This window comes from Colletotrichum navitas (assembly GCF_030913465.1).
Source record: "Colletotrichum navitas strain CBS 125086 chromosome Unknown LY79scaffold_46, whole genome shotgun sequence".
NCBI lineage: Eukaryota > Fungi > Ascomycota > Sordariomycetes > Glomerellales > Glomerellaceae > Colletotrichum > Colletotrichum navitas.
The window spans coordinates 24,135-51,020 of record NW_026850592.1 but is presented as its reverse complement, the minus strand read 5'-3'; the positions used below and the strand labels follow the sequence as shown (position 1 = coordinate 51,020).

At 53.6% G+C, this 26,886-nt stretch overlaps 10 protein-coding genes across 10 annotated transcripts; 4 read left to right on the top strand and 6 right to left on the bottom strand.

Moving 5' to 3' along the window:
- Nucleotides 1-407: 407 nt before the first annotated feature.
- Nucleotides 408-3,446, top strand: LY79DRAFT_559063 (kinase-like domain-containing protein). Its single transcript, XM_060558224.1, has 5 exons — nucleotides 408-707; nucleotides 792-1,249; nucleotides 1,300-1,356; nucleotides 1,421-2,347; nucleotides 2,406-3,446. The coding sequence occupies exons 1-5, from the start codon at nucleotides 661-663 to the stop codon at nucleotides 3,068-3,070; spliced, it is 2,154 nt and encodes a 717-aa protein (XP_060412250.1). The 5' UTR covers nucleotides 408-660; the 3' UTR covers nucleotides 3,071-3,446.
- Nucleotides 3,447-3,610: 164 nt separating this feature from the next.
- Nucleotides 3,611-5,210, top strand: LY79DRAFT_559062 (short chain dehydrogenase). The gene is made up of 6 exons (XM_060558223.1): nucleotides 3,611-3,938; nucleotides 4,009-4,369; nucleotides 4,447-4,559; nucleotides 4,639-4,830; nucleotides 4,899-5,119; nucleotides 5,188-5,210. Exons 1-5 carry the CDS (start codon nucleotides 3,890-3,892, stop codon nucleotides 4,979-4,981), a joined length of 798 nt encoding a protein of 265 aa, XP_060412249.1. The 5' UTR covers nucleotides 3,611-3,889; the 3' UTR covers nucleotides 4,982-5,119; nucleotides 5,188-5,210.
- A 61-nt stretch (nucleotides 5,211-5,271) lies between these two features.
- LY79DRAFT_519158 (fungal-specific transcription factor domain-containing protein) lies at nucleotides 5,272-7,982 on the bottom strand (the record flags this gene model as incomplete). Its single annotated transcript, XM_060555106.1, has 2 exons — nucleotides 5,272-7,145; nucleotides 7,205-7,982. 2 exons carry the CDS (start codon nucleotides 7,980-7,982, stop codon nucleotides 5,272-5,274), a joined length of 2,652 nt encoding a protein of 883 aa, XP_060412248.1.
- Nucleotides 7,983-10,058: 2,076 nt separating this feature from the next.
- On the bottom strand, nucleotides 10,059-11,913 carry LY79DRAFT_559054 (F-box domain-containing protein). Its single transcript, XM_060558222.1, has one exon. The coding sequence runs from the start codon at nucleotides 11,619-11,621 to the stop codon at nucleotides 10,416-10,418; it is 1,206 nt and encodes a 401-aa protein (XP_060412247.1). The 5' UTR covers nucleotides 11,622-11,913; the 3' UTR covers nucleotides 10,059-10,415.
- A 1,609-nt stretch (nucleotides 11,914-13,522) lies between these two features.
- LY79DRAFT_519176 (aldehyde dehydrogenase) lies at nucleotides 13,523-15,299 on the top strand (the record flags this gene model as incomplete). The annotated part of the gene is made up of 5 exons (XM_060555109.1): nucleotides 13,523-13,612; nucleotides 13,668-14,025; nucleotides 14,125-14,213; nucleotides 14,266-14,865; nucleotides 14,937-15,299. 5 exons carry the CDS (start codon nucleotides 13,523-13,525, stop codon nucleotides 15,297-15,299), a joined length of 1,500 nt encoding a protein of 499 aa, XP_060412246.1.
- A 1,674-nt stretch (nucleotides 15,300-16,973) lies between these two features.
- Nucleotides 16,974-18,140, bottom strand: LY79DRAFT_273394 (uncharacterized protein). Its single transcript, XM_060552042.1, has 2 exons — nucleotides 17,276-18,140; nucleotides 16,974-17,221 (listed from the first exon to the last, which is right to left on the bottom strand). Exons 1-2 carry the CDS (start codon nucleotides 18,033-18,035, stop codon nucleotides 17,112-17,114), a joined length of 870 nt encoding a protein of 289 aa, XP_060412245.1. The 5' UTR covers nucleotides 18,036-18,140; the 3' UTR covers nucleotides 16,974-17,111.
- A 413-nt stretch (nucleotides 18,141-18,553) lies between these two features.
- On the bottom strand, nucleotides 18,554-19,348 carry LY79DRAFT_273398 (uncharacterized protein). The gene is made up of 3 exons (XM_060552043.1): nucleotides 19,171-19,348; nucleotides 18,905-19,112; nucleotides 18,554-18,752 (listed from the first exon to the last, which is right to left on the bottom strand). The coding sequence occupies exons 1-3, from the start codon at nucleotides 19,225-19,227 to the stop codon at nucleotides 18,607-18,609; spliced, it is 411 nt and encodes a 136-aa protein (XP_060412244.1). The 5' UTR covers nucleotides 19,228-19,348; the 3' UTR covers nucleotides 18,554-18,606.
- Nucleotides 19,349-19,667: 319 nt separating this feature from the next.
- Nucleotides 19,668-20,544, bottom strand: LY79DRAFT_273383 (uncharacterized protein). Its single transcript, XM_060552041.1, has 2 exons — nucleotides 20,440-20,544; nucleotides 19,668-20,310 (listed from the first exon to the last, which is right to left on the bottom strand). Exon 2 carries the CDS (start codon nucleotides 20,301-20,303, stop codon nucleotides 19,983-19,985), a length of 321 nt encoding a protein of 106 aa, XP_060412243.1. The 5' UTR covers nucleotides 20,304-20,310; nucleotides 20,440-20,544; the 3' UTR covers nucleotides 19,668-19,982.
- Nucleotides 20,545-22,766: 2,222 nt separating this feature from the next.
- Nucleotides 22,767-23,327, bottom strand: LY79DRAFT_671153 (LysM domain-containing protein; the record flags this gene model as incomplete). The annotated part of the gene is made up of 1 exon (XM_060563877.1): nucleotides 22,767-23,327. The coding sequence occupies one exon, from the start codon at nucleotides 23,325-23,327 to the stop codon at nucleotides 22,767-22,769; it is 561 nt and encodes a 186-aa protein (XP_060412242.1).
- Nucleotides 23,328-24,511: 1,184 nt separating this feature from the next.
- On the top strand, nucleotides 24,512-26,759 carry LY79DRAFT_559034 (fungal cellulose binding domain-containing protein). The gene is made up of 7 exons (XM_060558221.1): nucleotides 24,512-25,030; nucleotides 25,079-25,399; nucleotides 25,450-25,579; nucleotides 25,632-25,991; nucleotides 26,061-26,095; nucleotides 26,147-26,236; nucleotides 26,311-26,759. The coding sequence occupies exons 1-7, from the start codon at nucleotides 24,868-24,870 to the stop codon at nucleotides 26,511-26,513; spliced, it is 1,302 nt and encodes a 433-aa protein (XP_060412241.1). The 5' UTR covers nucleotides 24,512-24,867; the 3' UTR covers nucleotides 26,514-26,759.
- The last annotated feature ends 127 nt before the right edge of the window (nucleotides 26,760-26,886 follow it).

Below are 26,886 nucleotides of genomic sequence, written 5' to 3'. Positions count from 1 at the left end.
AGTGTGACGGACAACGTCCCCGGTCAACCAGCGCCGGGGTCATATGGCATGAGGGTACCTAGGTATGTAGGTACGATACCGTACGATACGTAGGGTTTGTCGAAGGCATAGGTGGATAGGAGGAAGGCATGTTAACCTTGTGGAAATACAGTACGTGATACCGACTGTAGCATAGCGGCACAAAACAAACATGAGCTTGGCGGTTTAAATGCTCCGGGTGAGGGGTAAGGAAGGTACTGTAGGTACTGTAAGTACCTAGCTACGGATACCTTCCTTGGTACTTTGGAGCTTCATGGACAGTGTCAGAAGCCATGACAACCAACAAACACACGCTCTGTCCCACCAAAGTACATGCAGTAATAGGTCAACGTCAAACAGCACCAGCACCGGAGCGCCCAAAGCTTCCAACTCTCTCCACCGACCGACACTCCTCCACACGCGCGCGCGACCATCTCGCAATCCGTGCTCCTTTGCTGCCCCAGATATCCAGACAGCAACTAACGTATCGGTGCCATCATCTGACCCGCGACTGCTCCAACCTCGGGCCAAATACAGACAGACAACCACACGAGGCCCGCCTCTATTTCTGCCATTGGCCATGATCGAGTATTCTTTGCTGGTCTGACGACCCGACCCCAGAGCAGCCAACCCCGAGTCGTTATGTCGTTGATCCCGTACCACCCGCGAGAAGGTCGCGAGATTGTTCTGTTTGTCGTCCCCTTTGATGCTCGTTCTTTTCTGCTTCTTCTGCCGCCTAGTGCTCACTAACGCCCTTCTTCTTCTTCTTCTAGTCGGCACCGCAACGCCATCGTCGTTCGCGACCCATTCTCCCAGCGACTCGAGATTCGAGGCTTGTCCGAGTGCCCGACTTGCCGCCAGCCCCTGCGATCATCTTCTCCAGAGCGCCAGTTTGACAGTGCTCGCCATCATGAGTCCTTCGTCGACCCCAACTACTTCCGCATGCTACGAGCTGGCGGCCAGGCCGCGAGAGCCGACCATCCTCCGTCCAGCCCCATCCGCCGATTTGTGCAACCGAGCTTACCCCACCCACAGCCTGCCGTCATAGAGGATGCCGAAGACGCCGAGTTCGTTTCGAGTACACCAGCTATCCAGGAGGGTAGTCGCATTCGCCGCGAGGCCTTCAGCCCCAATTATTTCAAGACCTTCTTTGTCGAGGAGAAAGAGCTTGGTCGCGGGGGCAAGGGTGTTGTGCTACTTGTCCGTCATGAAATCGATGGCTGCCATCTCGGTATGTGCTCTCCGGAACACATTTGCTCCGTCTTCGCTGACCGTTACAAGGTCACTTTGCGTGTAAGCGAGTGCCTGTAGGCGACGACCACGCATGGCTCGAAAAAGGTATGAGGGAGTACTCTGGACCGCGCTTGCCCAGCGAACCCGTGCTGAAATCTGCTTCTCTTAGTGCTCGTCGAAGTCGAGTTGCTCGCCAAACTGTCCCACCCAAACCTGGTCTCCTATCGCCACGTTTGGCTCGAGGATGTCAGATTGACTCGGTTTGGCCCGAGTGTGGCATGCGCCTTTATCCTGCAGCAATATTGCAATAGCGGCGACTTGCTTCAGTACATCAATGGTGATCGGCCCAAGGAATCCACCAAAGAGCAGCTCAAAGCGCAAATGCGCCGCAAGTCCAAGGGCCAGCTCGAGCTACCTCGCGACCAGTTTGCTTCACAGAGGCTGTTGTCCTTTGAGGAGATATTCTCTATCTTTAAAGACATCACCTCTGGACTTGCCTATCTCCACGCTGCCAGTTACATCCATCGCGACCTCAAGCCAAGCAACTGTCTTCTGCATCGTGAAGGTAATGGGCTGCTCTGCCTCATCAGTGACTTCGGCGAGGTCCAGTCTGAAAACATGGTCCGCAAGTCAACCGGATCAACCGGGACCATTTCCTTCTGTGCACCAGAGGTTTTGAAGAAAGACTCGACGGGTCGATACGGCAACTTCACCGTCAAGTCTGACATCTTCTCCCTTGGAATGATCCTTTACTTCATGTGCTTTGGCCGTTTGCCCTACCGCAGCGCCAACACGATCAACGAAGAATTGGAAGATATCGACGAGCTGCGCGCGGAAATCAGCGACTGGCAGGGCTTCCAAGACGAACGTAGAGAGCGTCCAGATCTTCCATCAAAGCTCTACCAGCTTCTCAAGAAGTTGCTCGCCCTTGACCCCTCACAGCGCCCGAGCGCAAGTGAGGTCCTGGCCGCTATGAAGACGGAGTCAAGTCTCGATGGTGTTCCCCGAGGTAGGAGCTCGAGCCCGCCAATCGGCCTCAGCGGACGCCGGATCCAGAGCCTGGACTCTCCAACGCCTTTGAGCACACCCGTCCCAGGTATGTGGCTCATCAGCATCAAGAGGTCACGCCATCCATCAAACTGATTTTGTCACAGATCCCCACAAGTACGCGAGGTATCCGTCATCTCAAGAAGGATACAACATTCCCAGTAAGGCCGCTGATGACGACCCTCCGCACGCCAGCTCGCTGAGGCAATCCGACTCGGGCTCACCGGGGCTCAGGCCCCAAGCTCAGACCATGGTCTCGTCACGAAGTCAGGATAGCTTCATCCGCCTGTCCCCAGAGCGGGAAGAGAGTGTGGATTCCGGCAAAGACGCGCCTCTGAACTCCCCGCCACTGTTGATGCCGCCTACTGCGACACGCTTCGAAGCCTTGCAGCACAAACTTATGATAGGAAGCATGCGGGCCAGCCAGCTTATACGTTACAACGCCGGTCCCCTCCTAGCGGTCCTCCGTCTCGGTTTGTTCCTGAGCAAAATGCTCAGCTTGACACGCCCCTGTTGGCCTTTCATGGCGAGTCCGAACATAGCAGCCCCTCTGGTGATACTGGCCGCGCTCGATCTTGGTCTTGCCAGTGCCGGTGCAAGGCCGCTCGCTCGATATGGGCAAGAGACCGGTAGACGCATGTCCAACGGCTTACCATGGGCCTGGGGCTTGCGAGGTAGTGTCGTTCTTGTCATTCTCCACATGATTGTTCTTTGGGTCGGCAGTCGCTGGAACTCTTTGTGCATGTCAAGGCCCAATACTTGGCATATGTAATGATCTCGGCCCTCGGTAACAAGAGGATGCATTGGCAGTTCCCCCATTGCATTGAGCATGGGAAAGAAGTCGACTTTGGCGTTGGCTGGGCGCACCAGCCGCTGGAAATTGCTTGCTCATGTTGAATTTATATCAGGGAAAAGTCGATGAGTGTCGACGGAGAAAACTCGCTGGGGGCGGGGGGCATTATGAACATTGCTCTGTCTCGAACAATTTTGTATTTCTTGTAGTGCTAGTTATACGGGTGTACTTTCTTTGGGGCATTCGCTCTATCGTACAGAGGCGGCCAAAACTTTGTAAAAGTATATGGTTCTTGACATCAAATTCGTAAGTATCAGCCAGTGTATGTTAGGTAGGCGGCGTTCTCGGACCCCAACATTCCAGGTTGGGGTCTGATCGTCCCGCTGTTCATGGCATCGGAATGAGTGTTGCATGCAGTGAAACTCATCATAGTTGATGACCGTGACCAAAAGAGACAGCATAAGAAGTCCCAACAGACGCCCCTATCAGAGCCTAGGGTCAGTCCGGGAACTCTTTTCCGCGATCTTCCTGCCTCAACCCGCAAAGAGCACGCGATGTCACAGCTGATGTAGTCTGGCTAATTCCAAGACTTGTCGAGGCAGATGGATCATCTATAGCGGAAGTTGAAGGGCGGGCAGGTCTCGCCGCCTTTGGCCCAATCCCTTTTCGTCTCATCTCTACTTCATTTCATCCTCAATTCATCCATTCCACCCCTCGTGCTGCTCGTGAGTAGAGTATATAGATACTAAGGTTTACCCCGCCACGACCTATAAACTTACACCGGAACCCATCTACAACATGTCATCACTACTTCGAGGCACTTCTTTCATCACCGGCGCTGCCTCAGGTATGCCTGTCCTTCCCCGAGCAACCCGTATAGCAATGTCCCGCACCACTGACGGAAAGGTGATATCAAGGCATCGGCCAACGAACAGCCCTGGCCTTTGCAAAGAACGGCATCACGCGCCTCGCCCTTGCCGATGTTAACCGCGAGGCTCTGGAGGCAACATCAAACCTCATACGACGCCAGTACCCCGCTTGTGAAGTCCTCGGCCTTCCGCTTGATGTTCGCAACGTTTCGGAGGTCAAGCACGGCGTCGCCGAGGCGGTGTCGCGCTTCGGCAGACTGGACGTCGCTGTGAACAATGCCGGCATCGGAGGCAGCGGCCGGCCCACGCACGAGGCTGATGAAGACGAATTCGCCAGAATCGTCGATGTCAACCTACACGGGGTGTCGAGATGCCAGCGCGAGGAGATCAAGGTCATGTTGCATCAGGAGTACGCACAACCGGGCCCCCCCCCCTCCACCCAAAGTCTCGGTCTCGGGGCGCGCAGTGGCTGATGTGAGCGTCCAGGGACCTGGGCTTCCGGCGCGGCCGCGGCGCCATCATCAACGTCGCTTCCGTCCTCGGCGTCGTGTCGCCGGCGCCGTTCATGTTCCAAACAGCTTACTCGGCCTCGAAGCACGGTGAGCCAACAACAACACGGCTTTTTATTTTTTTATTTTTTTCTTACGTGAAGCAACGTGCGTTGACAGTTCCTGTCAGGGATCATGGGCTTGACAAAGAGCGACGCCAACACGTACGGCCCATGCGGCATTCGAATCAACGCGATCTGCCCCGGCTTCATTGCGACCCCGATTAACCTCACTCTCGCAGAGGAGTCTGGCGGTGCGCTGGCTCGCTATATCGAGGACACGCCGCTCAAGCGTCTGGGCACGGCCGAGGAGGTTGCTGATTGTTAGCCTCTCGTCCCTTCCATCCTAGCTTTTGTCTCGACGGTCTGATTGAACTGACATGGGCTCTAGGCATTACATTTCTTGCTTCTGATATGAGCAGTTTCATGCAAGGGTCCGGTCTTGTTGTTGATGGTGGACTCGCGGCTCATTAGCCGGTATGGGGGGTTGATGTACAGGTGGGGTTATCCATCTGGCTTTGAGCAACTCTGTTTCACTAGCACACATAAGGTATCAACATTGTAGTGTTTTGAACAGCTTTGGGACAAGTTGCTCTTTGTAGGCATTACTCTGTAAGTGCGGCGGCTAGCCTATAAAGGATCCAGCGCGATTGATGGCTCTGGCTAACGGTAGTGATATGAAACCCACGAAAGCAAGGCATCACCTTGGCCCTCGCACTCCATCTCCGTTGAAAATCTCCGTGTTTGGTTTGGTTTGTGGATTATCAAAGACTCAAAAAATCCAGTTCATGATTTCTGGGGGCTCCGCGTGTCCTATCCCTGACCACTGCGTCCGCGATTGAATTCTGCACTAGCTCACCAAGGCTCACAGAGCACATTGGGTTGAGAGCGTTCTCGCCGCCTATCCAGCTCATACCTCCATGGCAGAAGAACTCTGTTACCTGTGAGGTGATCTGGTTCTTTGCCTTACTCTCGGTATCGCTCTGGGTCGTATGATCGCCTATGGTCCTTCGTGACGCAGTCGCGGTTTTGGGGCTAATATCTTCAGTTCCCCGGACAATATGGTGAGAGATTGACGGAGAATCAAAGCCGATACTCGGTGTACCTGAGCCGTGTTCGCTCATCAACTCATCGTAACCGAAGTCTCCCTGTTCGGACATGGGTGTGACACTTTCGTCAAGTGTGTTAATTGGCCAACTGTCAGGTGGCGTGGTCACGAGGCTAGACTCTTCTCTGGGTTTGATGTTATTTTCCAAGGACTCATGTAGCTCGTTACTTGGCCTATTGAGGAGGGCCAAGTTAAAATCAGAACCATCGCTGCCATTTGTGGTAAATGCATTCGGGCCGAACGAAGGGTAACCGCCGACATGGCAGTAGCTTTGCGAAGACCTGCGAGGCGATTTTTTGGATTGTTCAGTGAGGCATGGTAGAGTCGGATGATCGAATCCCAATGTTCCTCGACTAGGAACAGATAGACGCCGTCTCTTGTACGGTTGAGCGTCGGAAGCATTTGCTTCGCGCCTCGCCGGCATGGCCAGATAAACACTATCCACACTGCGTCTCCCGCCCGGGGTCAAAAGCGAACCGTGCTCATTGTCAGTAAGCGTGACTGGTGGCCGACAAAAGTCGCTAGGGCTGCCGATGTTGGATCGGAGCCGCTTAAGAACAACCTTCAAAAGCGCCTCCATACTTGCCGCTGGTTCGTACGCTCGCCCCATGTCACTGATGGCGCTTTTCAGTATATCGAGGTGCGTAAGGTATTTTCGTCTGTCGGAATCGTTCTGATGATACGCTGCTGCCGCGATCAAGGTAACGGCTGCCGTCACAGCGTGCTGAACGGCTGTGATGACGATCTTGGTACCGTCAAATTTCTGGCGGTGCTGCCAGAATATCTTTGCTACACTTGTTGCGTGAAAGTCGCAGATCCTACGAGAAGACGCTGTTCTGCCAGGCTCCATGTCCACATGAGGGCTTTTCGTCTCCGGAGGGTGGTTGAGATGCTGGTTTAAAGGCCCTATCGAGGCAGAACTCGAATCTGGAGTTGAGTACGGACCGGTGCTTTTGTCGTCACTGCCGTTCTCTGTGTGCATTGCCCATGGGCGATGGAGCAGTATCATGGACACATGGTACTGCTGGTGCAGAAGAAAATATCCCAGAGGAGCATGTTTGATGTTGGCGGGTTTCCATCGCAGATGCTCAGGTAACCGTATGTACCATTTTTGAAGACGGCGATGCAGGTCGACGGCGTATGTGTATGCGTTGTTTTCTCCCTCGCCACCTCCCATTTGAAGTGCATCCCGGGCCTGACGTTTGTCACCCGTTTCAAGGATGCAACCAGCGAGCCCCATCAACTCGACGAGATAGTCGTATATCTCCGCGGCATCGTTTGCAGTGTTGGGATGCCCAGGTCGTCCCCTGGGTGAGGCCAGCTTCTGCGAGCACCCTCTGGAGAGCAAGTCGAAGCCAATATCTTGGTTCTTGATACTCGTTGGCCGACCAAGAAACAGCGCCCAGTACCTGTCGTATACTACACAAGCTCGCATCACCGTGTGACGGACGTCGGTCTCATGCTCGTCAATCCCATTCTCACGACTGTCGACGTGAAGACCAATGTCGAAAGCCAGTCTGATGGCCATTCCTATGATGTTTGTTACCGGGAGTTACTTGGAAGTCGGAGAAGGCATTCGCTAAACTCACCAGCATACATCCAGCCTGTATAGTCTCTTCCAACGCCGCACTCTAAATCGCTGAGAAGTAAGAGGGCCTGCACGCTAGGGATGCCGCCAGACCTTTCGAGCACAACCTCGAGCATGCGTTGGGCCTCCCTATGTAAGCTGCTCTCCCGGTTTCCCAGTGCAACCCGCTCAGTGTCTTCTCGGCCAGGGTCGGCGAAGCGGAACCCCATGGCCAACATTGAAACGTGGAGAAATGGCGAATAGAACTTTGGGTCCTGCGACTCCCGGCTAGACTCAAAAGTTTCTCGATGAACAACCTTGAGCACGCTGTTGTAATGCGTCCAGAAATTGTTCATAAGATAGTCGTGAGTCGGGCCTGTCAAGGACCGAATAACGTTCTCAGCTTGACGGACTTGTTCTGGCGGCTCGCGGCATACGGAATCGTCCGTGGGCTCTGTTTGGGGCACACGAGGGTTGGAGGTAGGCCCGAAAAACCGCAGCTGTCCCGCGAGCTGATCAAAAGAGTATGTTCCGTTCGTTGATAGAAGGCGTTGGACAACACTCTCCACGCCCGTCTCGGGCAGGCAGAAAGAAGACTGTCCTTTGGGCCAAGGCGCTGTGCAATCTTCGGTCCCAGAATCGGGAGGAGAGGGAACTTCTGGAGCATTTGATCGCTCGTTCAAGTTCTTCTGCTGTCCGTGTGGCATTCCCGGGGGCATTGGAGCTTCATGTCTCGATTTAGGGGGGTGTAGAGCAGGAGGGGGTTGGACGCCCTTTTCCAGGAGCATACCCTCGAGCATGGCGATACGACTAGACAAAGAAGACATGTATGCCTTCGATATTGGTCTTTCCCCGCAACGCTGGTTAGCAATTCCACGGCAGACTTGAGGATATGGCCACATTCACATACCGTCTCCGCTCGTCGTCGTTCTTGATTATACATTCACTGCCGACTTTTTTGCACTGAGTGCACTTGGACTCACCCTCAGGGACGACACAACGAATTCTTCTGTCCCGGCAGGACGCACATGCAACAGAGGCTCTGTGCCTGACTGGTTGTTTTGTGCCATGGCGGGGTGGTTGCGTATAGGAAGCAGTGCTTTCCTGGGCTGCAGTCCCAACAGCCTCCCCGGAGGCCGACTTATCCTTCCCTCCTGAGACAGTCATGTTGTTACACTCTACCAGCGGAACGAAACCCGTCAGAACATTGGGAAGAAACGGACACGGACAGCCGTGGCGGGCTATAGTGACACGGTGATACAGGCCACCGTATGTTCGAGATTGGATAAGTGGTATGTATGAAGACGATACGGATTGAGAGAAAAGCAAATCCGGTGTCGAAAGCATGAACGCTGACGATGAAGAAGCTTAAGAACGTCGAGGCGAGACGGGGTGAACCCCGCTGTGACGACAAACAAATGGGGCAGTGGGAGTGTTGCACGGCACACCCCTCTTTCACCTCTTCTGCAAATTTGGGCTAGAACAAGATTCCCGGCTCAGTAGAGGCCAACAGAGGGACTGTGGATCCTGAGAGGCCAAGGATCTGGTGCGACACGGCAGTGCGTGCGGAGGAGCCGTAGGTGTAGACGCATAGATAGGTAGAAGACATGAGGGACGGGCAGCTTGTTGCCCCAAATGTCAACTTGCAGCAAGCTCTCCTTCTAGCTCCAACCAACCTTTGGGACAAAACCGCGGCCCTGCTAGAGGGATACTGATGGTGCAACAGGTGACGGCTGGTTATGACTCCTGGTGTCCAGGAAACCCTCAGAGTACCTCGAAGGGACGAACCGATGGCTCAACAATGTGTATCTTTAGGCCATTCACTACCCCGGACAGGTAGTCGCGGGGTGTCTTACGCCGAACCCACAGTCAAATGATCTGGGGATAGTGGATCAAGAACAGAGAGGCCTTATACATACGGTAGTAAGCTAGCCTCAGGTACGCTTGTTACCTCGGGCACTGGCCGGATGAATGTCGGTATGAGCAGACGGAGAGCGGGGAAGTATGGAAAGCTGGTAAGGTCTAACCAAATGGGCAAATCATTGTCCTTAGCGAGAGCGGATGAGCTTCTGCTGCCTCGAGTCTTGACGCCATATGCATATATCTGTATGTACATGCATGCGGGAGGGGGAGGAGGAGGGGACGGGATTATGAGGTCCACCGATATACAGATGAACGGCGCAGGCAGCTTTCAGTGTTGACATCCGAGGTCGTATGAGAAGCGTCAGGTTGGTTGCCGACGGATGTCTGCGTGGCGGGTAAGAAAGGCACTCACTGGCTATGCGCTTTTCCCCCATCTTTTTCCCACCACCGACATACATAGAGGACGGCACATCCGCGCTTAAGACCGAGCAGAGACGGGTGGATACTGCCATCATTTCTGGGGCTTGGAAGTGTAGGAAATGTATGGAAGTGATAAGATGGGCCTTCGGGGACGGGCACACGGGCTGGGCATCAAAACACATACTACTCCATACACTATGCAGATACAACCCCGCGTTATCTCCGCCCACCCCGCAAGGCCCGGTTAGCGCACTCGGCTTCGTTCTCTCCAGCGTGCGTTACCTGACCTATGGTTGGCTATGCAGCTTTATGTGGCCTAGAACATCGCTAGGCCAGCCACAGCATCCACTCGCAGTCTCCCCAACCTGCAGCTCGGCTGATGTTTCGCCCTATCCCACTCAGTTCCCCGACTACATTGTCCGTCTCCTGGCATTCTCGTAGTACGGAGGGATTGCGAAGCAGGCATGACACCACAAAGATCGATACAAGTAGGTAAAGAGAGAGAGAGAGAGAGAGAGAGAGAGAAACTCCAGCCTTTACCCGCTGTCCCCCAACCACCCAGTGCGGGTTGGTCGTAGACACCCTAGAATCAAGACAATTTCCCCACGAATTGGCTCACCCCATCCCTGCATATGTCATGGCCCCTTCAGAGATGATTGCGAAAACCTAATAGGACAGTTTCTATGGGTTAGTATGTATCAATTGTTGCGTGAGTGGCAAAACGGGGATCAGCCTGAACAGGAGCAAGAGTTTTCAAACATAGCTGTCTCTAGTCTAGCCCGCAATCTTCGTCTGTTGTCGTCGAGTTTTCGTCTGCTCTTATACTCTTCTTCTTCATCTCCGTCGTCTATCTTACGTCTCTTGTGCGTTCTTTGTTGGTTTACTCTAGATCATCCATCGTCTATCCGTCTACGCTGTCATGTCAGATCGTCCTTGTCTAATGCTTTTTCCTAGTCGACATCGCCGTCTGTGTCAAATGCACCAATGATATCCAGTTTCAAGCCCTGTTCTTTGCATGCTTCTTTGATCTCTGGGGAAACCCCGTTGTCGCCCTCTACCACCACCAACGTCTTCCATGACTTGGCGACAACGCCCTTGGTCTGAACTGTGTATAGCAGGAGTTCTGTCACCTCCTCGTCCGTACCCAGCTCGTTGAAGAATTCCAAAGTTTCTATGTCGGGTGGCAGTCCGACTGAATGCATGCGTGGTTTCTTAGTCGTTTGCCCGAAAAGCTGGTAGTCCCAATTCATGCGCATCGTCTTGAGCGCCTCAAACTCTCTCATTCTCAACGGTTTACGACAGCCAAGTGTCGGTGAGTCGATGGTCAACGTCTTCAGAGAATGTGCTTGCGATGTGAGCGCGAGGACGTAGTCGGCGAAGTTGTCAGAACTGTCCTCAAGCTCTGGCCTCGGTTCCGGGGTTTGCGTCATGACAAATTCCTCCAGCCCCTCGGGAAATTCGAGAAGATCCGATAGCCCATCATCGTTGATATCGCACTCGATGAAATGTAATTTTTTCAACGCTGTCTCGTGCGGGCGCTCCATAAAGTCGAATCCTTTCTCATCGAGTCTGGCTCTTTTGATTATGAGAGTCTCCAATGTCGGGTGAGCAAAGATGTGGATGTTTTCCCGCAGGTTCCAATACGCGTCTTCGGGGCATTGGTAAAAGAGCGTACACTCCTTGAGGTAAGCCAAGTCGAAGGGTCCGTTGAACAAAGTTCCTATACCATGCAATAGGACGTCCGGAACAGCAATGTCGAGTTTCTCCAGATTTGACATGACAGAGAGTGTGCGCGAGAGCGTGTCGGAACGCGAGGGGTCGTAGTGAGAGTTATGGACGGGACCATCCAAAGCAAGGCGCGACAGCTCCTCGTTAGGGTAAACCAATTTCACCTCATTGATGGCCGAGCCGCGGCGTGGTCGACGGCCTAGTGACTCACTGAAAGTAAGATGAAGCTCCGGGCTCTGGAAGTGAACGCTCTTATACAAGACGGCATCGGCCAGTCTGTGGTATCGTTTGTTCAATCGCGACACATTGCAGAGGTCTTTTTGGGAGAGCTGGCGGAGCGTCTCAAAGAGAAGCTCCTCAGGTAAGGCGGCCAGGCGGTCGCGTTTAACGTCCTGGCCGTTGGCGTCGCCATCAGGGAAAAGAAGCATAATCGCTACTGATGAACATGAATTCAAGGGTCTGGCCTCGGTGGAGTGGTCTTATCTTGGTATCGTGGAGATCCTCACCCGACAGGACCTTGCGGGGACAGCGGGGCTACGTTGGCTTGTTGGTGAGCGGAGAATGCAAAAAAGAGCGGTAAAATAAGCGATTGCGCCCGAAGAAAAAGAAGGGAGAAAATCTGCCAAAAAGACGCGAAGAAAAATTATGTAACAGGCCACAGAGCCCAAGTATTTGCCTTATTCGACGGATCGGTGACGAAGGTGCGTGGAATGTTTGAAGTATGGAGTTGGATTTCAGCTGCAACCATCGTCGTAAGGTGGCCACTGCAACCAACGCACGGCCACTGTGGCTGGGGCGCATGTGTCATCCACCCTCTCTCTTTCCGGGAGCGGAACGCACCTGTGCCGAAGGTGATGGGCCCATCGACCGGGATCGGCTCCGATGCCGTCTCCACTGAGGTCCGGATCTGAAACGGGGATCGGTGTCGGTAGTGTCAACTCTGGAACTCCTTGCAGAAGACACACGCATTGCCAGCGCTTGGACTTGGAATCAATGCCTCTGAAAATACACCAGACTTTGAAGAGCGTCCAATTACACAAGATTAGCTGTCATGCTGTTTGCTGCAAAATGGACCGGCATCTTGGGGTTGATACCCCGCATGGACCCCGCACCGGTGCCGCATGAGGCCGAGGTCAAACATCTCATCTCTGGAGCTCGCTCTAGAGATATGTATCATTAGACTGAGATTATGGGACCTCATTGCCGTCAACCGCGCCGCCAAACACGTTTTCCTAATTATCTTGGGGGCAGACACACCGAGTATACCATTATGTGCAATAAGCACCAAGTGGCTCGTAACATGTGATTTCTCGAAATAAGCCCCGGAGGACCTTGTTGTCGATTAGCCCTTTTCTGTAGGAACCTGTATTGGATTGATTTGAGCCTTGAGTTACAGCTTTCTTGTTATTGCGGAAACACGAGCATGTTTACAGCATAGTGCTGAGGTGCATAAATCACCACTCCGATGCCGAAGTATTCGGTGCTGGTCCTCTTCCAACCCTACCTCCCCCCCTCTCTCTCTCTCTCTGAAAACGTCGGATTTGATCAATGATACCGCAACGTCCTCTTGGGAAACGGAACAAAAGTTCCGATTCCTAACAGGGTGCAGCATGAGATCAGCCCGTCCGATGCCAGATCCGAACGTTGCACTCATTACCGACTTGAGATCATGATAGATGTTGTAGTGTGAAATTATTTCAATATATTCATGACCAAGATGGGCTTCTCGCGAAGCCAATTTACGTTCCTCTCGAGTCAGAAATGCTCCAATGCCATCGGCTCCTTGACTCGGTGTTTGGACATCCAGCGGAAGGCATGTTGAAACAAACTACCGAATCGACTCGGTGAGAGAGATAGGTAGCCAAAGACGTCCCCTCGTAAGGTCGTACGGTTACATGATGATGCGATAACATAGTCCATTCGCCCCGGTTTTTGGTCAGTCAACACCACCCCGCACGCAAGTGACGTCTCCTGTGGACTGTTGCGGTTGCACCAGGGCGTTCTGTTGGTGATAAGCGCTGCGCCAAGTTCGACATGCATTTTGTATCATGCCAGACGAGAAAGAGACCCCTCTCCGAAGGTGCAACCCTGATTTCGGCGGCTTTATGCTTGTGAGCAACGCAGGCCAAGGGTAATTATGCATGTACACCACGACATTCACATATGAAAGGTGATAAAAAGCGACTGACTGTCATCACGTAGTAAAAAAGCGCTACAGATTTAGTTTCACTTTTGATCACAGACTTCTTTCCGCCTGCTAACAACTCGTCGAAACCGCAAAGTTTGCCCATAGTCAGTTGTCTCGGCCCAGCTCATCATGACCTTTCCCATGCATTCGAAAGAGGCTGTTATTGGCGGTAGCGAAACAATTCCCTGGCACAAGGACAATCTTCCCAAGCAGCTGTTTATCAATAACGAGGTAAGTCGGTCGAAGAATTCGAGAGAAGAGCATCAAAATTAAGTGATAATCATAGTATGTCGATTCGAAGAACAGTAAGAAACTGGAAGTGTTCAACCCAAAGGACGAGTCCCCTGTTGCCAACGATGTCGCGTTGGGTGGACAGGAGGACGTGGACGCCGCGGTGGCAGCTGCGGAGGCTGCCTTCCCCAAATGGAAGAAGACACCCCCAAGCGTTAGGCGAGACATCATGCTCAAGTTTGCCAGCTTGCTCGAACAGAACAGCAAGGCCCTGGCAGATCTGACACGGATCACACTTGGAGCCCCCTGGGGCTCGATGGGCTCAATGGAGACGAACCTTGCCTGCGAGAGCTTCAAATACTTTGCAGGCTGGACCGATAAGTTCTCCGGCGAAACGTATCCACAGGAAGATGGTAAGACAGCATCTGCCGATTTGTATTCCCCCCCAATGCAGATGGAAGAACCCAGGCTGAGTGAGGAAGACGAACCGGATGACTGACACCCACCTCAAGGTTTCCTGAAGATCGTTCGCAATGAGCCACTAGGCGTATGTTGCGGAATAATCCCCTGGAATGGCCCTATGGGCAATATCGGCATGAAGGTCAGGGTTCAGTCCGTGTGCCTACACGGCCCCAGACTAACGTCGAATACAGGCAGGTCCTGCACTCGCCACTGGAAACTGCTTCATCTTGAAGCCGTCGGAGAAGACGCCCTTCGCTGCGTTAGCGCTGGGCACCCTTATTCAACAGGCCGGTTTCCCTCCCGGTGTGTTCCAAGTCGTGTCGGGCGACGGAAGCACAGGGGCCATGTTTGCGCAGCACATGAGGGTTCGCAAGGTCAGCTTCACAGGGTCCACGGCTACTGGGCGTAAGATCCAAGAGATGGCGGCAAAGAGCAACCTCAAGCGAGTGACGCTCGAACTTGGCGGCAAGTCCCCTGCGGTTGTGTTCAAGGATTGCAACCTCGAGAACGCCATCAATTGGTGCGCCAACGCAATTACGGTGAACACGGGCCAAGTCTGCTTCTCTGCCAGTCGGGTCTATGTCGAGGCGCCCATCTATGACGAGTTCGTCGCAGGGTACAAGAAGGCGATGGAGGAGAAGATCAAGGGCGTGGGCGACCCAGATGCTGAAGGGACCTTGATCGGCCCGCTTGTTGACAAGGCCCAGTTTGACAGAGTGCGGGGCTACATAGAGCGCGGCCAGCAAGGGCAAGGCACGCTGCTCGTTGGCGGAGGGCGTATTGGCGATAAGGTGAGAAGCGGCCCCGACGTGGTGTTGCAGCGTCCGGGCGAGGGGCGAGAGAGACGCTGACAGCCTTCCAGGGGTACTACATCCAGCCGACCGTGTTCGAGGGTGTGTCGCAAGACGCCGAGATCTGTCGACAAGAGATTTTCGGGCCCGTGTCGGTGGTCAACAAATTCGATAACGAGGAGGAGATAATTGAAAAGGCCAACGACACCAACTTCGGACTGATGGCCGGCATCTTCAGCCAAGACATCAACCGATGCTTGAGAGTCGCGGCCGAGCTGGACAGCGGCATGGTGGGCATAAACTGCATCAGCCTCTGTTTCCTGACAGCGCCTTTCGGCGGCAGTAAGGAGAGCGGCCAGGGTCGGGAGAACGCCATCAACGCGCTGCGGATGTTCACGGAGCCGAAGACTGTCATGGTGAACCTCACGTACTGAGAGGCGAACCGACTGTGGAGGAACGTAGATCGAACGTGAATGGTTGGCTGTTAGCAGATTTCCTATACGAGTATTGCGAACGAATGTGGCCTCAAGCCGTGATCCATCCATCATACCATCTTCTCACTGGTTTGAAACCCTTCCCGTCATCAAATGCGCCCCTCCGTCGACCCGAATGACCACGCAATTTCCGCGGATGGAATCCAGTATCGGCTTGCCGCGGTAGTCTTCACCCAAGACAGTCAGGCTGGCTACTAACAAGTATTTTGCCGCGGGGGCCAGTCTTGTCGGCCGTCGAGGCACAGGCCGACTGGATACTAAATACTATCAACAGATACAAGACCACCAACACCGCCGAGCTCGTCCCAAAGGAAGACGTGGTCCATGAATTTTTAGGATACAAGGAGCTGTTCATGGACAAAACAGACTAGTCGGACACGTATCGGTCGTGGTATCAACCCGGGAGTCGACAGACATGTCGTGACCTTATGACCAGGCTCAGTATTGAATCATATTGCGGCCATCGAAGAAGTCAGAGTGGGGTGTTCTCCATGCTAAATAAGCCAGCAAACGTTTCGCAGGGTTGGGAAACAGTTATTTGTTTACAGAGCTTGATGACATGGCTGACTGGGCGTACTATATACGGGGCAAGCACGATGATTTGCCGCCCACGACAGCCGGGAAGCGAAGGCTGCGCACCAAGAGTGGCACTGTTAAAGGCAGAAATCTTGTGTTCTATGGCATATAGCAGCATATGCGATAAGACTAAAGAACATGAGCAATGCAAGGCTGTGGCTATGCTTTAATGTATTTCTCAGCCTCTTTCATTCACCTTTGATTCGCACTTATTGGCGGTCCAAATATGAGTACAGTTCATAGAAGGTAGTAAAGCAGGTAAAGCAGTGTCCTAACTTTGTTTGCTATATAAGCAGGGCTTTCATATTGTAAATGCCAACTAAAATGTGTCAAGAGAAAAGCCAAGTGCGCTTGTCTCAACAACTTCGTGGCGCAGGACGGAAAAGATGCGGCTCATGGATTTGGACAGCATGTCTCATGTCTTGTTGCCTCCTGCATCTTGTTCCAAGATTTCTGATATACTATATATTTAGTATTATTGAAGATGTCGGCCACATACGACCATACCCACTGGAGAACTCAGGATCCCGTCCGCTCTCCCATAGATAAGCCAGTGAGGGCTGGATTAGTAGTTGAGTCGGTGACGATCAGCGAATCCCCGGTGTTGTATGTTTTTTGCTCCCTTTCAAAGAAACGTGTCTCTCACAATACAATATAAACCATCTTACCGAACAGAACAACCACATACGACCATACCTACTGGAAAACTCGGGATCCCGTCCGCTCTCCCATAGATAAGCCAGTAAGGGCCGGATTAGTAGTTGGGTCGGTGACGACCAGCGAATACTTGGTGTTGTATGTCTTTTTGTTTTTATGGATCATAAAAACCTCCCTCAAACGCGTGAAGAATTGGTCTCATAAGCCTTTGAGGCCCAGACCACTTGCAGATGAAACAAGCCATGATCTACTGAGCATCTCGTACGTGAATCAGTCTTACAATGTTCAGAAGCAGTCCCTTTTAAGTACCTGCTTAGAGATGGCCACAACTACTGCATTCAACAAGAAGGATTGGCTTCATCAGCGCCGATTCGCTCACAAACACCACCTTACCTGCCCCAGGCTCACAAGTGGGAACTAGAGAGCACCAGCAAAGACAAGGCGAGAACTAGCAACGGCCATGCAACGTCCAGCAAGTGGAATGGAGAGTGGGTATTCATCAAAATCATGACAATGTAATTAGGCATTAGGGGCCACCTTGGCTTGCGCCACTGCCTCTGCTTCTACTTCGGCATCTTCTCTGGCTTTTTCAAAATCCGGCATTACCTTTGGCTGGTTCCCCAGGGCCACTGTAACTGTGTTAGTGGCAGTTTCCATGAGACCGAGGCGAAGGCGGTACTTACATCTGTCAAAGAGGTAGTAGGAGGTGACGAGCAGAATGGGCATGGCGACCATGGCCGAGGTCCACTTCCTTGCTGCCGTTCCGTACGCCTTACGGTATTCCTTGCTGTTCGGGCTCAGCTTCGGGCGGACCTCGGCCTCCGGCACACGGGGCGGGGACGGGGAAGGGGCAGGAGATATAGGAGTAATAGGCTGAGTCGGTCTCGGTGCGCTCGCTGGTGTCGATGTTGCTGTCGTTGCCGCAGGGCTTGTGGTAGGCGCAGAGCTTGGGACAGGGGTGGACGTCTTCGGGGCGGCGGCGGAAGCGACAACGGTAGCGGCCTTGTTCAGGGTCGTCTTCTTGGCCGTTGCCGGGGTGACGGTTTTTGTGGCAGTTGTAGAAGCAGCAGTCTTTTTTACAATCCTTGTGACTTTGGGGGTTGTACTCGAAGCGGCGACGGGAGTCGTCTTCGCAGTCGTGGTGGCCTTGGTCGAGCTTGTCTTGGACGCAGCAGCGGTGGCTGTGGTGGTCTTCTTGCTTGCAGCGGTGGAGGTGCTGACGTTCTTCTTCGTGGCGGCGGTGGTGGTTGCATTTGTCTTCTTTACAGCCGCGGTGGCTTTCAGGGTGGTGACAGTGGCAGAGGCAGTCGTCGTCTTTGCGGCGCGAGTCGCATAGCATCGCAAGGCGAAGGACCCCGCGCGGCTGGGTGCTGCTGTCCGAGTGGACGATACCGCGCGCCAGCTACTGCTCGTAAGAGCTCGGGATAGGCCCATTGTATTCATGGCTGGTGGTGTATGTCCTGTGGTTGAAGATGCAAAAAACAATCAACGGGTCAGATGCTTCAACAACAGCTGGAATCGTGGGTGAAGCTCGCAACAGGATGAGTTTTTTGCTTCAATAAACGTAGAACAGTCATATCGCCCGTTGTGGAAGGTGGCGGGCAGGGATGTCTGTCGATGTGCGCTGTCAACAGACAAACTTGTGGGAGGTAGAATGCGACTTTGTCCTGGCCGACAGCGCGTTCGCGTCGCGATGGTTTATGCGCTGGAAATTGCCATGTCATGTCATGTCTGTCATGCCATATCGTGTGGGTGGGGTTGGTTCGGGCAGTTCGTCGGTCCCCACCTGGCAGCGGCCTTGGCCAATTGGCAACGGGTGGTTGAACGGTTCGTTGGTTCCGTCAATGTTTCTCCAGTTTCTCCAGTTCGATGCGGCGGCACAGCTCCAACTAAGCTGCTTAATGCTTGAGGATTCGTACCACGACCAACTCGTTACTCGATTGACTCGAGCACTCACGTGCTCTGTGTTTCAAGGGGAGGGTGAGCTATCTCCTGTAAGGTAGGGTTGGTTGCATTAGGCATCCCGGAGTGAGTAAGAAACCCGGCATTCGACGAGAAACAAATCGAGAAATCCGAGTCGCATACCTGTACAAAGAAACTTACGACGCCCCAAGCGTGTGGGCTGATCAGCGCCGGCCAGTACGGCAGCCGTGGTCGTGTCTGAGGCGTCGTCAGTCTGTTTGGGCCAATGCAGGCTGTGAGAATGTCTGTCCAACCGGGAGCCCAGTGGTTCTCAATGGATGTGTTCTGCCGTCTATGCCATATTACATACATACTAGCTAGCAATCAGGGCCACCAGGTGGAACACGCACCCGTTGCTCGGTCATTATTTGCCCTGGCCGAACAGGGCTTCAGAAATGGGCGACCTTGGATGCGCGAAGAGCCCGACATCATCTTGAGCGGGTGGGGAACGCATGTCGTTAAATCGGATTCGAATGAAAACAAAAATGGCCGCTTGCAACAAGGTTGGCGCGGGATGCCAGAAGTGGTGGTGCGGTCGGCCTCGCCCGCCGGGTGCCTCTAGGAAGTTGGCCGTCAAAACCCTGATTCACACTGGGATGCGGAAATTCAAGCGCACCGTAGGGAAGCCCGGAAGTGCGCTGCAGAGGAGGAAACCGAAGAGTCTCATTTTCATGGAAATTCGACCAAAGAACCTCCCAGGGCATTCCCAAGTGGGATGTGTGACAATGCTACAGAGTCGAAGTGCCCCTTCTCTTCGCAAGCGTGCAGGGCGATGATTACTACTACCGGTAACTGGTTGCTGGATTAGTTGGGGATGAAGCCACAACCAGGACGATCGATGGCTGGAAATCCGTCTCAGTGGCCAAATCACATCCGCCAACGCCAATTGGTGCGTCCGTCGGACGCTGCAGGGCCTCACCCTTCTGTTTTGCACAATTGAACGTTGTTAACCAAACAGAGAATTGGAGAAAATACCAAGCGGCGCAGCGGGACATACAGCTTGCCTCCTTGCCGGGCAGAACCCCGCTCGCGCACGTGAGACATTGCTTCGTCCGGTTTGTTCATAATGGCCTGACTATCAGCAGATTGTCGTAGCAGCGAGATGCAAGCATCCATGCCGGCGAGGAGTCGCTGAAGCGGCCTTTTCCCCTACGACGGCATACGCTGTTGGGCTCGTAGCTCGTGCTGTCAGCCTATCGAGCTGCAAAGACACACGAGCGGGGGAAGACAGTGCCAGGGAAAGGTGAGGACATGATGCAAGTTTAACTGCTTTGTTTATTTGATTGTTTGCATGCCTGCTGCTGTTTCTTCTACGAGATATCAAATGCATCCCCCACTGTATCTCTAGAGCCAGATGTGGTATCATGCCTCAGCCACCCACCTCCCGCGTGCATGTCGACAGTCCCATTCCATACCTCGACCAAGGGCTTACTTGGGGACGTTGAACCGCTCGATGCCGTTCTTGATACGTTTGTCGAGGCCCTTGGCAATGCGCTCAAGGGGCAGCCGGTTGTCGATACGACGAACCATGTTAGATACGGGAGGCTCGACACGTTTGATGCCCCTCTCGGCGGCCGGTGTGAAGTAGGAGAGATTTCGCTCCCAGCGAGGGGCCCATTTTGTTGTCTGAGAGGCGAGGCGCTGCTCGGCACCGGGAAGCATGAGGTAGATGGGAAGGAAGGCGCCGACCGTGGCAACCCCGTAGCAAAGGGTCTCAGTGGACTTGGCGGCTGGGATACGAGGGGCCATTTTAAATCTTCTAAAGGGGAACAGCGTGTTAATATCACTATATGAACGCGTACGGTGCTGGTGATGTTGGTTGTTTGGATGGCCAATGACCGCCTGGGATTGATGGTCGGACAATGAAGAATAGATCAGGTCATACCTTTGGTTGTGGAATACTAGTAGTATGAGTGAAATGGTCGTCGGAGTAGTCTATCGACGTATGGGAGCCGAGTTTGTTAATTCGAGTGTTCGACTCTGACTTCAAGTGCGCAGCTCTAGCTGATGAAGTAGGTCGCAGAACGGACTTTGATGGGGGATGGGATGATGTGATGAAAGGTTGAGAAGACAGGTTACACGAACCCTAAAGGTCGCGGATGAGGAGGCAGACGGCCTCTTCTTAAAGGGACCTCTGGCTCAGGGGCAGTGCCTCGAAGTTGCTGTTGACCTGAGCGTGCGGGGTAAGACAGATCATCACGCGGACGGGCGTCCAATACGCCGCATCCCATATCCAGGAGGGCGATTTGGCTGGAAAGGGATTGGAGACGAGAGAGGGGAGGGGGGGGGGGATGTACCTAAGGCACGGGGGAGGGGGGCCGAGGAAGGTCAGACCAAGAGGAGCCATACAAACACACGCAACTCGCACGCGAAAGCAATAGTGAATCTTGGGGGGGGAAGCAAGACAAGAGACATAAGAGGCGGAGGGAGGATGGGTGGGAGACCAAGCGCCCGGTGCAACGCTACGACGTGGAAGGGTGGGCAGATGTGTGACGCAAGAATGGGCAGGTCTAGCACCGATCAGGGGTTCAACGTAAAGACATTACCTAGAGCAACGACGAATCTTGTGAGAACATATACCACATGTGAAGCACAGAAACAAATATGGTCTTATGTATCAGGCTGTCTAGGAGCAAAAGTAAGCAGGCAAGACAGAGAATGATGAGGGTATCCCCGAACCCGAACTGGCTGTTGCGTGTTTCCCCAAAACCAATGTTACAACACACACGCAAAGTACCTCTGCTGAGAGCGAAGGGGGAGGGGGACATGAGGCCACCCCACGCGAGCCATCAGGGTCATGCCATGCTTATGCCTCTCGTTCAAGTCGAGAGACGGTGTTTGCATAGAAGGCACACAGGCCGGAAGCTAGCATGTTGCCATTTGGTGGCGATGTGAGTCGAAACCACATGGTACTTGTACGTGTCGGTGTGTCGAGGTGAGCAGGGACGATGCTCGCTGAGAGGGAGGGGGGACTGGACTTGCAGCAGCGTGTGGGGTGATTCGCGGGGGACCCGCACTGAAACCCACTTCCCCAGACGCTGTGATTCCGGGGAAAACCAACGCTAGAGCTCGCCCGCCGGCGCCCGCACGCACAGGAACACTAAGTACCTGGGTACTGCCCCTCATGGACACGATACCTACCCGCCCCTCCCGCCCCGGCACCAGCACATCGCCAAGGGCACAGGTCGACAACCACCACTCCCAGCGACTGTCATGTATGTACCTACTCAGCGAGGTAGCTGACGCCCGACCTGTCTGCGCTGTCAATCAATGTCTTGATGACTTTGCAGCAAGAATGCCTAGCAAGACAGGGTCGGGCTGCCTTGTACACCCCGGTTCGGTGACTGCAGTATCCGGATTCATGACGAACATTCACCATGCTGGATTATGAGTCGGCCAGGCACGCGACTATCATGTTTCCACTCACCACCGCCGCTCAGCATCGAGCGACCCTAATTATTCAAAGGGGCGCGGCAGAAAATGTCTGTCCTTTTGGGGGGGGGGCGGTACATGGTGCAAGGTACCCGGTGGTGGGTCCGGGTACGATCTGGTACATCCGATCATGTAACGTACCCAAGTATCCGTACCGAAGCCCTCATTGCCGAATAGGGTCAAGCGGCGTGGCAGCCCCAGAGTCTACCGAAAGCTCCGTTGACCATGTTCATCAAGTGCATCACGGTGCCAGTAGTTGTTTTTCAAGGCTCTCACATGGAGGATATATCTATCCTCTAGGTAGGTAGGTAGGTAGGTAAGTGGGTGGGTAATGAAGGCATGATATGACGCCTTGCCAGGCCCTACAATCTAACGTTCCTCCCACTCGATATGTCGCTTCTGTCATTGGGGGCTTGGCAATATCGATTCGGTCTCTCCCTCTCATCATGGTTCACAGGTCAACAATGTATCTTCGCAGCTAAAGGGCTCGCAGGGTAATTCATCAGCGGCACTTCAGTCGCCCTCGCTTATCTGAAGGGTATCTATCTGCTTCCAGATGCTCGAGCCTGGCCGTTTTAAACCTGCTACCCGCACACATACACAAACACACAAGGCAACATGCAATACGAAACGAACTTGCACTGTTTCTTCAGGGTATCCAACAACCACAGTAACAACAACAATAACGACAATAATAACAACAACAAGAACAACAACAGCAGCAGCAGCAGCAGCAGCAGCACTCGTTATCGCGCCATACACGCCCCCGTATTTACATCCTCATGCCGCTACCCTAGCGGTGGGTACACATACGAAGCTCCCGACCTGCAATCTGTTACAGTCCAGTCCCTCATTCGCCTTGACTAGCTCCTCAACGCTAATCTTCTGCCCCGTCGCGATGGCCCAGCACGTGTTTCCATGCTCTATTTTGTACGGCGCAGCCTGCTGTCCGCACTCGGGCGCAACTTCGGTTTCGCTGGGCGTGCGGTACAGCCACCAAGTCAACACGAGCAGGAACAGCCCGATGATGACAAAGAAGTTGAGGAGCGGCCTCATCTCTTGCCTCCACGACTTTTTCTCGGCCCACAGTTGTTGCTGTCGGCTGCCAGCGCCGCTGTCGGAGTTCGGGATGAAGGGGTCATATTCGGCATCCTCAGCCGGCCCGGACGTCGCGCCGGATACCTGCGTCAGCTGTCCGTATTGCTGGCCTGGAGCGCCCTCCCAGTAGCTCCCATCGGTATCTTGGTACGTGTAAACCTGTGTGTCGGCGTCGTAGCCCACGCGGCGCATGCCGTGCGGGAGCCGTTCCTCGTCCGTGTCGAGATGGGAGAAGCGGGACATGTCGATGGTTGGGACGCTTGAATCCTGCGTAGGGTTGATCGAGAATGATGCGTTCGAAGAATGAATACACGGCCAATCAAGAGGGGCCTCGGGGGGTGTTAAACACGTCTCCGCGTGGGTGGAAAATTCATGAGAAAGAGTTGAGCGCAAAATAAAAATAAAAATGATGGTAACAAGCACCAGATGGATGGCGATGGTCCGATGGATAATTACCAGACCAAGCCCCTGAGGCTGTGCAATGTAAGTCACGTCATTGGCTGTCGGCTTATGTCATCATGGCCCGCCCTGACGACCTACTATATACATCGTAGGTAGGTATTGAGGTGCCCTGTACAGTACCTGAAGGCCTGGTCAAGGCTGGTCAGAGTTGCCAACATTCGGCATTCGACAGCGCAGAAACCTTCAGAATCTTACTATGGCTTCCGGTCTTGCTTGGCTCCACTTTTGGTAATGTAGGCGACGTGTGTCGCGAACTACTGAGGCATGCCTTACTTCTAGAAACAGTGCAAATGTCTTTCTTTCCTGGTTCCACTTTCTCCATCTTTCAGTTTCCCCTCAGCTCTCTCTCTACTCTTGTCTCCTTCGATCGCGGCATGATCACTATTCTAGAGAAAAGAGAGACAAAGAGAGAAGAGCAAAGATGTTGACTGGGTCTAGTAATTATCCCATCCCTAATGGCCTGTATTTTCAACTGATCTCGAAATTGAGAGATACGATATGCTATGGTTTGTCTGAGCTCATGAAAGCGGCAGGGCATACCTAGGTAGCCTACCTATTGCGGCTGTTATCCGTTGGCGGCGTTGGTGGTAACCGTGTTCGAATGCGGCATGCGGCGAGTCATGCTCCGTCGTCACAGCCCCTAGACCTCGATGCGGAAATTACACCGCGAAAGCCAGCCGAGTTTGTTGACCATTTGGCCAGGAAGTGCCCTGTCACTAACATCATTCTCGTTGTTTACTGCCCGTCTTGGTCGCTAAATATTGATGTGGCGGCTGCTGGTAGAGGCTTCATTCGGTCAACGGCTTGCATGACACAACAACACAACCGCAAAATGGTGTGTCAGCAGGCTTTGCGACCGTAGATCACAGCTGCTTCTAATGCCCAAAAATCCCATCAGGAATAGACTAGATCCCATATACAATATACAATATAATACAATACAATACAATACAATACAATACAATATAGAAACTACGCTGCCCCCTCCCACTGGACCACCTGCGCACCCATCACTAGATCTTAACTTCTTACCTGCGCCGTGCTCGTGGTCCTGCTGCCTCCGCATGCCCCTTCCCGGATACCACCCTTTCGACGGTATAGCGACCCCAGCTAGCCGATCCAAGTATCCAGACTGTCAGCCACGCCATGGGGAAGCGCGACGCCGTGAGATGTCATTGATGGAATCTGAGCAAGGCTGTCCCACCCAAGACGACATTGGGAAGCGGAGTCTGGTCGGAGTACAAAACAGCCATCATCCCACCTGTATGTACCATGATGTTGAGATGATTCATCCTCTCAGCACAAGATCGCAAAACCCAAGATGAAAGTTGCGACTTCTAGTATCCTTGCCTTTGCGGCCGCTGCGTCTGCACAGGCGCCATTGTGGGGACAATGTGGTGGCCAAGGGTGGCCTGGGCCTACGACCTGCGTGGCTGGCTCGGTTTGCACTTACAACAATCCTTGGCACTCGCAGTGCCTTCCCGGTATGTCCACCATCGACACCTCATGTTCCTTATACTAAGAAGACACAGGTGCCGCCGTGACAACGGCCGTGTCAAGCTCCCTTACGACCTCTACCCGCTCCGCGTCGGCCTCTTCCGTCCAAGCCACATCCTCCCGGACCATTTCGGCAGCACTTCCCCCTAGCACCGGCTTTCCCTCGGTCAGCGGCACCAAATTCACCATTGATGGCGTAGCGAAGTACTACCCCGGCACCAACTGCTACTGGTGTAGCTTCCTGACCAACGCCTCTGATGTTGACCTTGTTCTCGGTCACCTCAAGACATCAGGTCTCAAGATTCTCCGCATTTGGGGTTTCAACGATGTCAATACCGTCCCGCAGTATGACAATTGTAAGTCTGGGGACTTTCCGCACCGATGACTTTAATCCAACGATTTCAAGGGTTTCAGCACCTGACGGCCTCGGGCTCGACCATCAACACAGGCGCCAACGGTCTTGGCCGCCTCGACACCGTTGTAGCATCAGCCGAGAACAACGGCATCAAGCTCATCATCAACTTTGTCAACAACTGGTGATTCTCAGTCAAACGCTTGTCGGACGAAACCATGTCTAACCGTATCCAGGGACGATTACGGCGGGATCAAGGCATACACCAGCGCTTTCGGTGGTGATCACAATGGATGGTACACCAACACGGCGGCCCAAACGCAGTACCGCAAGTACATCAGCGCTGTTGTCGGCCGGTACAAGAACTCCAGCGCCATCTTTGCATGGGAGCTGGCCAACGAGCCCCGCTGCCAGGGCTGCGATACCTCTGTCATCTACAACTGGGCCAAGTCGACATCGGAATACGTCAAGTCTTTGGACCCCAACCACCTGGTAACGCTCGGCGACGAGGGCATGGGGCTCCCGGGCGACACAACGTATCCCTATCAGTACGGAGAAGGCACTGATTGGCTGGAGCTGCTCAACATTTCAACCTTGTGAGACCCCGACTTTTGATCCCGCATACAAGGCTTTGTGACACTGACGTGCTTTGCGTCTCCCTCCAGGGACTTTGGAACCTTCCACTTCTACCCCAATTCATGTAGGGCTCCCCACCGCTAGCCAGGAGAACAGTAACTGATGCACAGATAAGGGGGGGTTGGCTATGATGCCGGCAACAAGTGGGTGACGGACCATGCCAAGGCATGCGTTGCTGCGAACAAGCCCTGCTTCTTTGAAGAATGTGAGTTCTCACCTATCGTCCTCATCAACAGGCACCATGCGAGATAACGGAGCTGATCGAATATGGCAATCCAGACGGCACACCTGCCAACCACTGCGAGCTGGAGAGACCATGGCAGCTTACCTCGGTGGCGACCCCTGGCATGGCTGGCGATGCCTTTTGGCAACTGGGCGACATCGTCAGCACCGGGCAGACGCACAACGACGGCAATACGATTTACTACGGCACTGATGAGTGGACGTGCCTGGTGACCGACCACGTCGAAGCCATCGGCTAGACGGCGTTGCTCGACTCATATTGTAGAGGAGGTTCGTTGGGGAGTGAGTGTATCAAAGTGGAATATATCATTGAAGACTCGAAAGAAAAAAGGATTCCCAGCGGAGAAAGTCGACATTTTTAACCGCCCAATCAGGGGGTTCGCCCAGTGAATGTACCCTGTATTTCGCAGTGAGGGCGGTACGTACCTTACGTACCTAGATATACGGATACCTACCGTAGGTATCTAGCCTACCTAAGAATCATGGATGCGTCATCCCGGAAAAATAATGTAGTCTTATCGATAAGGGGTAACCTCTCGAGCTCCCCCCCGGTCGTAGTTCATCTTTCTCGTCGCGGTCTACAACGCCCAGTTTCTCATTTACGCCAATCCC

Excerpts from the sequence above, each read along its gene's own strand:
- LY79DRAFT_559062 (XM_060558223.1), top strand. The coding sequence starts at position 3,890 with ATGTCATCACTACTTCGAGGCACTTCTTTCATCACCGGCGCTGCCTCA. Across the intron at positions 3,939-4,008 it reads CATCACCGGCGCTGCCTCAG|GCATCGGCCAACGAACAGCC; the intron begins GTATGCCTGTCC and ends GGTGATATCAAG. Across the intron at positions 4,831-4,898 it reads GGCCGAGGAGGTTGCTGATT|GCATTACATTTCTTGCTTCT; the intron begins GTTAGCCTCTCG and ends CATGGGCTCTAG.
- LY79DRAFT_559034 (XM_060558221.1), top strand. The coding sequence starts at position 24,868 with ATGAAAGTTGCGACTTCTAGTATCCTTGCCTTTGCGGCCGCTGCGTCT. Across the intron at positions 25,400-25,449 it reads CGTCCCGCAGTATGACAATT|GGTTTCAGCACCTGACGGCC; the intron begins GTAAGTCTGGGG and ends AACGATTTCAAG. Across the intron at positions 25,580-25,631 it reads ATCAACTTTGTCAACAACTG|GGACGATTACGGCGGGATCA; the intron begins GTGATTCTCAGT and ends AACCGTATCCAG.
- LY79DRAFT_273394 (XM_060552042.1), bottom strand. The coding sequence starts at position 18,035 with ATGAATACAATGGGCCTATCCCGAGCTCTTACGAGCAGTAGCTGGCGC. Across the intron at positions 17,222-17,275 it reads CTACTACCTCTTTGACAGAT|TGGCCCTGGGGAACCAGCCA; the intron begins GTAAGTACCGCC and ends ACACAGTTACAG.
- LY79DRAFT_559063 (XM_060558224.1), top strand. The coding sequence starts at position 661 with ATGTCGTTGATCCCGTACCACCCGCGAGAAGGTCGCGAGATTGTTCT. Across the intron at positions 708-791 it reads GAAGGTCGCGAGATTGTTCT|TCGGCACCGCAACGCCATCG; the intron begins GTTTGTCGTCCC and ends TTCTTCTTCTAG. Across the intron at positions 1,357-1,420 it reads CCACGCATGGCTCGAAAAAG|TGCTCGTCGAAGTCGAGTTG; the intron begins GTATGAGGGAGT and ends TGCTTCTCTTAG.
- LY79DRAFT_273398 (XM_060552043.1), bottom strand. The coding sequence starts at position 19,227 with ATGAAAATGAGACTCTTCGGTTTCCTCCTCTGCAGCGCACTTCCGGGC. Across the intron at positions 19,113-19,170 it reads CACTTCCGGGCTTCCCTACG|AGGCACCCGGCGGGCGAGGC; the intron begins GTGCGCTTGAAT and ends CCAACTTCCTAG. Across the intron at positions 18,753-18,904 it reads AAATAATGACCGAGCAACGG|ACACGACCACGGCTGCCGTA; the intron begins GTGCGTGTTCCA and ends ACGACGCCTCAG.
- LY79DRAFT_559054 (XM_060558222.1), bottom strand. The coding sequence starts at position 11,621 with ATGCTTCTTTTCCCTGATGGCGACGCCAACGGCCAGGACGTTAAACGC.
- LY79DRAFT_273383 (XM_060552041.1), bottom strand. The coding sequence starts at position 20,303 with ATGGCCCCTCGTATCCCAGCCGCCAAGTCCACTGAGACCCTTTGCTAC.